The 10,523-nt window shown below is 51.2% G+C and overlaps 1 protein-coding gene and 1 non-coding gene across 3 annotated transcripts; both read left to right on the top strand.

The window, feature by feature from the left end:
• Positions 1-243: 243 nt before the first annotated feature.
• On the top strand, positions 244-7,026 carry MRO (maestro). 2 transcript variants are annotated; one of them, XM_062200279.1, is made up of 6 exons: positions 244-342; positions 1,172-1,318; positions 2,618-2,800; positions 4,561-4,716; positions 6,532-6,639; positions 6,973-7,026. In XM_062200279.1, the coding sequence occupies exons 1-6, from the start codon at positions 244-246 to the stop codon at positions 7,024-7,026; spliced, it is 747 nt and encodes a 248-aa protein (XP_062056263.1). The 2 variants fall into 2 exon arrangements, with proteins under 2 accessions (XP_062056263.1, XP_062056264.1); XM_062200280.1 differs by lacking the exon at positions 4,561-4,716.
• A 1,067-nt stretch (positions 7,027-8,093) lies between these two features.
• LOC133767389 (U2 spliceosomal RNA) lies at positions 8,094-8,281 on the top strand. The gene has a single exon (XR_009866871.1). It is a non-coding gene; the product is annotated as a U2 spliceosomal RNA (small nuclear RNA).
• The last annotated feature ends 2,242 nt before the right edge of the window (positions 8,282-10,523 follow it).

The raw sequence follows: 10,523 nt of genomic DNA, 5'->3' as shown, positions 1-10,523 counted from the left end.
GCGCCGGTTCCGGGGATGGGTTGCTCCACTTCCGATCCAGCTCCCTGCTAATGAGCCTGGGAAAGCAGTGGAGGACGGCCCAGGTGCTTGGGCCCTCTCACCCACATGGGAGACCTGGAGGAAGCCCTGGGTGAAAGGTTCCTAAGGACAGACTCAGGATTCCTGCCTCGATGACAGTGTTTTTGCTGATGAGGCATTGGAAGAGCATTTGTGACTTTTATGATGATTCTGTTTTTCAGTTCCATGGACCAAACACAGAGGAGAATGCTGGGCCAGCCCTCTCCCAGCCCTGCTTCCCAGCCCATGAAGAAAAGGACTTCAATCATTTCTTTCTTTTCCAAGGTCTGACATCAACGTTTCGTTGTGACTGAATGTCCCCTCCCAGCAGATCTGTGCCTACCTGGGCTGTAGTTACACCTGCTCTGCTGAGGTCCCCCTGAAAACAAGTGAATGGTGGTTGTTTTTAAATAAACTTCTTTTATTAAGATTTATTTATTTATTTGAAAGAGTTACAGAGAGAGAGAGAGAGAGAGAGAGAGAGCAATATCTTTCATCCACTGGTTCACTCCCCTAATGGCTGCAAAGGCTAGGACTGGGTCAAGCCAAAGCCAGGAACCTGGAACCCCACCCAGGTCTCCCATGTGGGTGGAGCCCAATTATTTGGGTCATCTTTGGCTGCTTTCCCAAGTGCATTAGCAGGGAGCTGGATCAGAAGTGGAGCAGCTGGGACTTGAACTGGTGCCCCTATAGGATGCTGATGTTGCAAGCAGCAGCTTAACTCACTGTGCCACAACGCAGGTCAAATGCCAGTTCTTTTAACATGGACAGAAAGTTTATAGGATGACAAGAAGATACAGTGGGAAGAATTTTACTGGTTGCCAACTGAATAATAAAAGTAAAAAATGAATATTGAATATTTAGAAACCACAGCCGGGAGAGCACCTCTCTCCATAGTTCCCCCAGACCCTCCTCAACACCAGCCCTGCGTGGTTTTCCTTCCCTCCCCTCCTCTTCCTCCATCAGCTTCTTCACCGTGTAGCTCAGACTCGAAGAGTTCCAGCAGAACTCAGGTGTCTTTAAGGGGCCGAGCTGCGCAGGCAGGCAGAGGGTCTCCTGCAGCGGCTGGAACTCTGAGCACCCTCAAATTCAGACGCTTTTCACCCCCCACCAGGTCTCCGGGAGACTGAGGTTCCAGAAGCGCGAACCCTTGAAGAATATGTTTCTCCTCCTGGCAGAGAGAGCTCGGGACCCCAGTGCTAAGAAGCGCCACATGGCAATGCGAGGCCTGGGCACCATGGCCCGTGAGGCCCCGGACAAGGTAGGGAGGGAAAGTGGGGCTCCACCCATCTTCCCAAGTCACCCTATCTCCTTGTCCCTGTGCTGGCCCGGCTGTATTCTCTTCTAAAGCTCAGGTCCTTGTCCAGGCTCACGCGCTTGTGGGTGCGATGCGATTCTCCCGGCGGCAGGACCGGGTTTTCTGTTTTCTTGCTAGCTGTGCGCTGGGGACCACGCTCACTGCCTCAAGGCCTCCCTCTCACGACAGGGCAGCCGACTCCTTGGTAGCCAGCAGGAGGCTCACTCCTCTGCCAGAGTCTCCAACCTCTCCTGCCTCCTATGTCAAGTTCAATAGGCTGGGAGCAAGTCACAGCCTCCCGGAATGCCCCGGGGGGGGGGGGGGAGTGTACACGGGAACAACTATCAGGGGTCATGTCACGATCAGCACAGGTCAGCCATGGGAAACGGCTGCAGGCAGGACAGACACAGCTCTGCAAATTTAAGGACATCTTTTTTTTTTTTTTTTTTTTTTTTTTTTAAGTTAGTAAGGAGTGTGTGGCTTCAATGCCATGAGTCTGTGAATGTTCCACTTTTACTTGTGTTACTGATTTCTTTTTGTTTTTAATTTTTTAAAAAATATTTATTTATTTTAGCTGAAAGGTAGAGTTACAGAGAGGGAGAGAGAGAGAGAGATCTTTCATCTGCTGGCTCACTCCCCCACATGGTCATGACGGCTGGAGCTCGACTAGGCCAAAGCCAGGAGCCAGGAGCTTCTTCCGGGTCTCCTAAGTGGGTGCAGGGGCCCAAGCATTTGGGCCATCTTCCACTGCTTTCCCAGGTACATTAGCAGGGAGCTGGATTGGAAGTGGAACAGCTGGGACTCAAACCAGCACCCATATGGCGTACCAATGCTGCAGGCAGTGGCTTAACCCGCTATGCCACAGCACCAGACCCTTGAGTGACCTCTTAATAATTTATGCTTGTTTAGTTAAAAATAGTTCCTCCAAGAGAGACCATCTCATCTCCCCATATGAAGGTACCGAGTTCTCCCCAAGCACCCAAACTGTCCCAGCCCACCACCCTCCTTGCAGTGCCCTGTGCAGCCTTGCACCCTGGGTGCACTACACCTTGCTCTCTCCTCCCTCCAAGACTGAGTTGGGCTCTTGGGTTGGGTTAATGGAAGTGTTTGTGTCTGGGCGAGATTTGTTCCTATAGGTCCTGAGCAGAGCCCAGGGCTCAGGGTCAGAGCTGTAGGTTACGGGGATATTAGATGTGCAGTTGCTTTCCAGCACCTGGGGAAGCTACTGCTACGCTGCTGATGCTTCTTAAACCTCGATGACAGGTGAGGAAGTATAAGAAGGCTGTGCTAGCCCTGCTGGTGCACGGATTGTACGACCCTGTGAGTTCTGAGGTCATCCACGAGAGCGTGAAGACTCTGACCATCATCCTGGGCAAGAGCCAGGGGAAAGGCTTGGGCTCCTTCTTCGTGGACATCACCCTTCAGACCAGGACTTTATTAGATGACGTAAGTGAGACGACTCCAGAAAAATTAGAGATTAGCAGTGCGCCTCGCAGGTGGCGTGTTGCTCCGAGCGCGAAGCTTGCTGAGAGGCCAGAACCATGCTGGACCCACAGAGGGCCTAAAGGCTGTTTGGGGTTCCACCACTACCCTTCGGTTGCTTTCACTTAGGTGGAGAGCTGAATTTATGCTCAGTGAGGGTGCCGGGGATGCCTACACGTAGTCCGCGATCTCCATGAACCGGACAGTAACAGTAGTTAGCGTTTTCTGGGTTACATGGGTGCTGTCACGTGGTCTTCACAATAAACCTGGGAGGTAGGCACTGCAATGAACTTCACCTTGCAGGTGAAGACACAGAAAGGTGAGAGCTTGCTCAGGGCTCACGGAGGCAGGCAGTGGAGACCAGACCAGGCCTGCTGATCATGGGGCCTGAACTGCCCCCTCCCAGAAGACAAGACAGGTGGAGTAAAAAGTGCATGAGGACGTTGGGTGGTCTGAAATGGGAGGCGCTGGAGACAGCCGGTGTGCAAGGCTGGCCTACCTCCCACCCCCAGTCACGACCTCTAGAATGGGGAACAGCCTTCACACCGTGGAAACTGTAAAGCTTGGAGTTTGTATAGGAGCTGTTGTGCAAATTTGGGGAATGAACCATGTGGGTGGAAGATCTCTCTCTCTCTCTCTCTCTCTCTCTCTCTCTCTCTTTCTGTTACACTGCCTTTCAAATAAATTTAAAGAATAAAAACTGTGTTTAAATGCTTCACAAAATGATCAGGCATCCTGGTCTCGCCCCATGTCTGTGACCTCAATTTTCTTCCCCCTTTATGAGGTTTGCTCCAGCCCCATTCCCTCCAGCTCACCTGGAGCCTTCACATACAGACTCTGCACTGAGAGTCAGAATCCCGGGTTCTACTCTGGTTTTCTGATCATGTGACCCTGAGCAAGTCGCTGTGACAGCCTGGGCCTCGGGCTGCTCGCCTGGAGAGGGAGCCACATGGCCCTGACAGCTTATCCCGGAGACACAGAGATGGCCGGGCCTGCTGACATGCGCTCAGGGACCCATCAACAGTTAGACTGACAGCAGGAAGGGTGCTGGGGGGCGGGGGAGACAGCTGTGTTTCCACTGCAGGTGGGAGAAGCTCTGGTCAAAGTCAAGAGGGGTGACTTGCAAAAATGCTGGGAGTTATAAGCAGAGGACTGGCTGAATGGGCCATGATACAGGGGCATAGAGGAAGGAAGAAGGGGGAGTGCTGCAGGCAGTGGTGTGGAAAGAGCTTCCAGGTCGATGGACGAATCAAGGGCATTGCAGGAGTCTGCAGTGCACCTGCTCGCGTGTGAAGACCAGGGACAGCAGAGGTGGCCGCGCTTTTTCCCTAACTGTGGAGGGTGCACACAAACCTTAGGATGCTATTAATTTGCAGGGAGGAGAATTTGGTGGCAGGTGGGCAGGAGCAGGAAGGAAGCCTACTTTATTGATGTTTTAGGTTATTTTGAGTTTTGAGCTATATGTGTGGATTCCGTCTTCAAAGCTTGGAATAATGAATGACAAATCTAGGAAGCTGGAGGTAGCTTGAGTGACCCCCAGGGGAATCCTCTTGTCTCCTTGGGGACCTCAGCCCTCTCCACTCTGTCCCCCACCCCCACCCCGGGCTAAGAGCAGGAGATCGGGTGGATAGACGACTGGGACCAGAGACCTTGGCGTGCTCTGATGAAGGTGGCTCTTGGTGACGGCATGGCTTCTTTGTTGTTTGGCCACTTGGGTCCCACAGGAGAATGATGGAGTGCGGTACTCGGCCTTTGTTTTGTTTGGGCAACTGGCTGCCTTTGCTGGGAGGAAGTGGAAGAAGTTTTTCAGCAGACAGGTCAAGCAGACACAAGATTGCCTCCTGATCCATTTACAGGACAGAAACCCCCAGGTTGCCAAGGTAAGCCCGCGCCTCTCCAGCCAACCGCGTGGAATTTGTTTTATTCATGAAGGGAGCTGTGGTGCAGCCCTGTAGGGTGGAGGTGCCAGGCCCCCGGGGGTCTTGCCATGAACATGCACTCACAAAACTGCGTGAGTCCTGGAAGGAGGCTTCCTCCATGTGTAGTCTCTCCCAACAAGATGGTTATTTCCCATGTGTTCCTGTCCCACCTGCTCAGCCCCAGTGCCCTGTCAAGGCTAGAAAAGCTCCAGTTCAGCGGGCGCCGCGGCTCAATAGGCTAATCCTCCGCCTTGCGGTGCCGGCACACAGGGTTCTAGTCCCGGTCAGGGCGCCAGATTCTGTCCCAGTTGCCCCTCTTCCAGGCCAGCTCTCTGCTGTGGCCAGGGAGTGCAGTGGAGGATGGCCCAAGTCCTTGGGCCCTGCACCCCATGGGAGACCAGGAGAGGCACCTGGCTCCTGCCATTGGATCAGCACGGTGCGCTGGCCACAGCGCGCTGGCCGCGGCGGCCATTGGAGGGTGAACCAACAGCCAAAGGAAGACCTTTCTCTCTGTCTCTCTCTCTCACTGTCCACTCTGCCTGTCCAAAAAAAAAAAAAAAAAAAAAAAAAGAAAAGAAAAGAAAAGCTCCAGTTCCTGGGGGCGGGGCAGAGGGGCAGGTGTAATCAGGTGATGAGGATGTTGTGTCCCTGCCCGGATAGATTCTGTCATAGCGCCCGGCTTCTCCATTCTCACTGGAACTTCTGCTTTACCCTTAGAGAAGATGCATCCTCACAGGGTTGGCTCACCTTCTGGCCTGCTCTGGAGTGGGCCTGGGTGAACGGCCCAAAGCTACTGGGGGCAAAGGGTTCTAACAAACCACTGTCGTCCTTGACAGTGCGGAGGCGGGGGCAGAGAGACTGAATTCAGTACTGCTTTTACGATGTTTTAAATTATTTAAGAGAGAGAGAGAGAGAGAACTTCCATCCGCTGCTTCATTCCCCAAATGCCTGCAATGGCTGGGGCTGGGCCAGGCTGAAGCCTGAGCTGGGACCTCAATCCAGGTCTCTATCCCTCGAACCACCGCGGCTGTCTCTAGAAGTTCTGCATCTGCAGAACTCTTGTTAGACTCGGGAGCCGAAGCCTGGGCTCGAAGCCAGTACTCTATGCGGGATGCGGGTGTCTTAACTGCTGGGCTAAATGCTTGCTCCTCCAGTGCTTTTGATGGGATGGTAGCACAGGTGATGATACACTGCAAAGCTCCGTCCGCCCTACCAGTTCCCAAGTTACAGACAGGGCTACTTTTTCTACTTTTTTTTTTCTTTTTTGACAGGCAGAGTGGACAGTGAGAGAGAGAGACAGAGAGAAAGGTCTTCCTTTTGCTGTTGGTTCACCCTCCAATGGCCGCCGTGGTAGAGCGCTGCGGCCGGCGCACCGCGCTGATCCGATGGCAGGAGCCAGGTGCTTCTCCTGGTCTCCCATGGGGTGCAGGGCCCAAGGACTTGGGCCATCCTCCACTGCACTCCCTGGCCACAGCAGAGAGCTGGCCTGGAATAGGGGCAACCGGGACAGGATCGGTGCCCCGACCGGGACTAGAACCTGGTGTGCCGGTGCCGCGAGGCGGAGGATTAGCCTAGTGAGCCGTGGCGCCGGCGACAGGGCTGCTTTTTAGGCTTGTGTCTTTAAGATTGAAGTTTTCAAATGACCTGGGCATTACTTTCACGGTCTCAGTGGTCCCTGACCACAGTGAGGGGACAGCCTCCTGGGACAGCCTTTTGGACTTGGGATTCTGGAACTCCCTCATCTTTTTGACGGTAAGAAAGTAATATTTTTGTCAGGCTTGCAAAACAACTTTTCGAGCCTGTTCTCCATATCTGAAACACCAGAAGGAATTCAGCTTCCAGAGTGAGGAAGACGAGAGGAACCCTAAACTCTGCCGACAGCTGGTGAGTGAGCCAGGGTGGGAGCGAGGGTGGGAGAGGATGCTCTTCAGGGTCCTGGCCCCCTAATCTCCAACACCAAATGTGCTCAAACACACGGTGAGTCACTCCCCAGAAAATGCCTCGGGCCAATTATATTCCAATTGCAATTGTCCCATGATGCAACCAAAATGGCTATACACCCTGGGAGAGGCATCAGCTATTCCTGTTCAGGTTACTGGCTGACTGCAGACGGCGAGCCGTAGCCCTCCCGTTTGCCTGTCCTCGGCCTGCCGTCAACGGCTGTGTAGGAGACATACCGATCCCTCCCTCACGTGTACGTCTGCTAATTTCTTTCAGAGCCACTGTCATCCAGAGCTCCTGCAGTTCTTCTACGCAAATAAAATTCTGTAAGCGCAGAGAAGCAGGGAATGGCCCCGTGTGGACGCGTTGCTGGGGCCTCATGGTTCCCCTGTCTATTCCACTGGACGCCTCTTCTTCCCGCTCTGCTTGCCACAGGAAAGGGGGCTGTTAGGAGAGAAATCCATAACCAAAATAATGCCTTACATCACATACACCCATAAATGCATCCGAAGTCAAATGCTAAATGGCTTTCAGATAGCTCATTTTCTCCCAAATTTGATGAGAACATAACACACTTTCTCAAAAATGATTCAAGTCTATGTCCATTCAATAATTATTTCTTTGCATTTTCTTTATGTTCATCTCTTTCAGCTATTACGTATTTTTAATATTTGATTTCTGAGGCATGGGAGAATAGCTTAAAATAACTTCAAAATGTCTTTTCTATTAATATGTTGCTATTTGCTATTGATACCTTCTCTTGCCAAGATTGAGAGATGGCCAAGATGCCAAGAAGTTGGCATGTTTTATAACTTTAAACAGCCATTGCTGCTGAGATCATCTTAAATAAGAATTAAGAAAGAGAAAAACTACATAGAAGCCTGGCTGAAAATCCATAGGCTGGTTATAACTTATGTAGCAATCAAAGTAAGTAATATTTATTGAGAGTGTTTGCGATTTATCAGGTACTAAGTGCTTTTTTGGCAAGTATTACGTGACACAACAACCTGTGAGATAAATCCTAGATTATTGCCCTCATTTAGAGATGAGACAGCGAGGCCATTTGCTGAGAATAACTTCGGAAATGGTGGAGCCAGAATTGAAGCCCATGTGGTCTGACTTCTGGAGCCTGCACTGACGGATGGTTAGAGATGTGAAAAATAAAACAAACTGACACAACTCCTCAGCTTCTGCTCTTCTATTAAACTCACTTAGCCTTTTATGTAAATCAAATGCACATTTTTATAAATTTATAAATATATATATTTATATATTTTTTTTTCAGTAATCACTTCCTGCTTATTATGCCAATTTTGGGGGGATCATATCGCTCTTACAAAAAGTTTTAAGGAAAATCTTCATTTTTCCATCAGAAGCTTCCCCTATAGAAATTCTGAATCACTTCTTAGCCTTTTGGCTGAGATCAAGAATAGTATGTTCTTATCCGTTTAACGTCTGATACCTCTTCTATACGAGGCCAATATATTAATGGATTTTTGGAGCAAGGAGTTGGAATAGGAGCTTGCTCTGTCCACTCTATGCATCGACCTGGTATTGTGGTCCCTCCAGGAATGGTGCAACCAACTGCCAGAGCAGGACCACACTGAAGCTGGGAGCACAGAACTCCTCCTGAGTGTCCCACATGGGTGGCAGGGGCCCAAGCACTTGGGCCATCCTCCACTGCTTTCCCCAGCACATTAGCAGGGAGCTGGATCAGAAGCAGAGCAGCTGGGACATGAACCAGCACTCTGATATGGGGTGCTGGCATTGCAAGCAGTGGCTTAACCTGCTGTGCAAAAAACTTTCTTTCTCACTTTCTTTAGTTTTTGATTTCCACTTTCTGAAGTACCCTCATATATTTTCCCTTAGCCCCTCCTAACTCCCTGCTGTTCAGCTCTCCTGTTCTGTGTGTGCCACCACCAGTCCCCGGTTGGATTCTAAGTGCCCCTCCTTCAGAGGGAGAGCAGCGCAGAGGTGGGGTCAGAGGTGGGGGCTGACCCGGCAAAGCCTGTGTGACTCTGAGCAGCAGCGGCCTCAGTTTACCCATCTGCAGTAGACAACAGGGCACTCACCAGAGTGGCTGGGCTGCAGATTCAGTGGGTGCTCACCAAGGTGCTCAGGAAATGCTCTCTCGTTTGGTTCTCGCTCCCACCCAGCTCTCCAGACCTTCTCTTCTCAGAGCTGTCCAGGTCCCCAGGGAGGTCCCCTCTGGCCTGGCTTGGAGGGCTTGGTCCTCTGGCCTTGGAGGCAGCCCTCAGATCTCACTCCTCACCTGTTGTCTAGGAACTTGGCTTTGAGGCTCACCTCTAGAAAGTTTGGGAAAGATTGGTTGCATTTAATGAATCACAAGTGCTGGTGTTTTGACAGTGCACAAATCTGCCGCCTGTTAGGTTTTAGGATTTTAGTAAAAATAAGACTGAGCGAGACTGGCAAGTTATCCTTCTCCCGGGGCCTGTGAACTCTTGTGGGGGAGTGATGGCTTCTCACGCTCTCAGGGTAGCTTCAGGAGGTCCTGTTCGTTGCATCATAATATTCCCAGCAGCCCCACTAATACTCCCGTCTCGGGTGTCCGAGGCAATCTCTTGTTAATAACTGATGCTCTGCCTTCTGTTTCCCGATGTGACGGCTGTGAGTCTGTTCCTTTCAAGCTAATGAATTTCCTACAGCAGTTCTGCCAATGGTCACATAATAATGGCCCCACGGTCCCCTGCAAGAAGAAAATGGTTTTCAGAAGTGTAGATCAGAGAGTGAAAAGGTCACTTCCTAAGCCACACTGCTAGAGGCACCTGCTGGAGGCCCCTGCCTGGGCCACAGCAGGACTGCAATGGGGAAGCTGAGGCTTTTTGCTGTGCCTCCCTGGCTCCACCAGCTGACAGAACCACGTGCTGGAAACCCAGAGAGGCTCATCTCTCAGATGTGACCCTGTGTGTGCTAGAAGAACACAGGACATGGTGACAGAAGAGCTGGCTTTACACCCTGACGTAATCACTTATCCCTTGGAGCCTCAGTTTCTTCACCTGTAAAAGGGGTAAAAATCCACCACGTGAGAGACTCTGATGACACAGGAGATGGCCTAAGTGACTGTGCAGTGTCACCCAGAAGGAAGTGCTCTGATCTTGCAGTAGCCCCTCATTTTCGGAGCCCATTTACCCAAGGGGAACGGTGGAAGGAGTGAATTGGAATATTGAAACAGATCTCAATGTGAAAGAAGAAATAATCGATATATAAACCAATCTGAGAAATATAAAAGCAGCAGCTGCCCTTTCCCTGCTGATATGGCTGGGAAAGCAGCAGAGGGTAGCCCAAGTGCTTGGACCCCTGCCGCCCACGTGGAGACACAGAGGAAGCTAGCTCCTGGCTTCTGGCTTCTGCCTGGCCCAGCCCCAGCTGGTGTGGCCATTTAGGGAGTGAATCAGCAGATGGAAGATCTGTCTCTCCCTCTCTCTGTAACTCTGCCTGACAAATAAATAAATCTAAAAAAAAAAAAAAAAAAAAGGAAAAAAAAAAAAAAAAAAGAAAGAGAAAAAGAAAAAAGACATAAAAGCAAGGGGCCGGCATGGCTCCATAGTTCAGACACCAGTTAGGACGCCTGCATCCCCCACTGGAATGCCTGGCTTCGCTACTCAGATCAGGCTGCTCGCTCCAGCTTCCTTCAGTGCAGACCCCAGGAGCCAGAAGTGATGATTCAAGTTATCGATCTTCTGCTACCCACATGGGAGACCTGGATGGCATCCCTGGCTCCTGGCTTTGGCCTGGCCCAGCCCTGGCTGTCGCAGGCATGTGGGGCGTGAAATGGTGGATGAGAGTGCTCTCTCTCTTTCTCTCAA

Source organism: Lepus europaeus, chromosome 9, assembly GCF_033115175.1.
Source record: "Lepus europaeus isolate LE1 chromosome 9, mLepTim1.pri, whole genome shotgun sequence".
Classification (NCBI taxonomy): Eukaryota; Metazoa; Chordata; class Mammalia; order Lagomorpha; family Leporidae; genus Lepus; species Lepus europaeus.
Note: the sequence above shows the minus strand (reverse complement) of the source record. Positions and strands in the feature narration are given on the sequence as shown.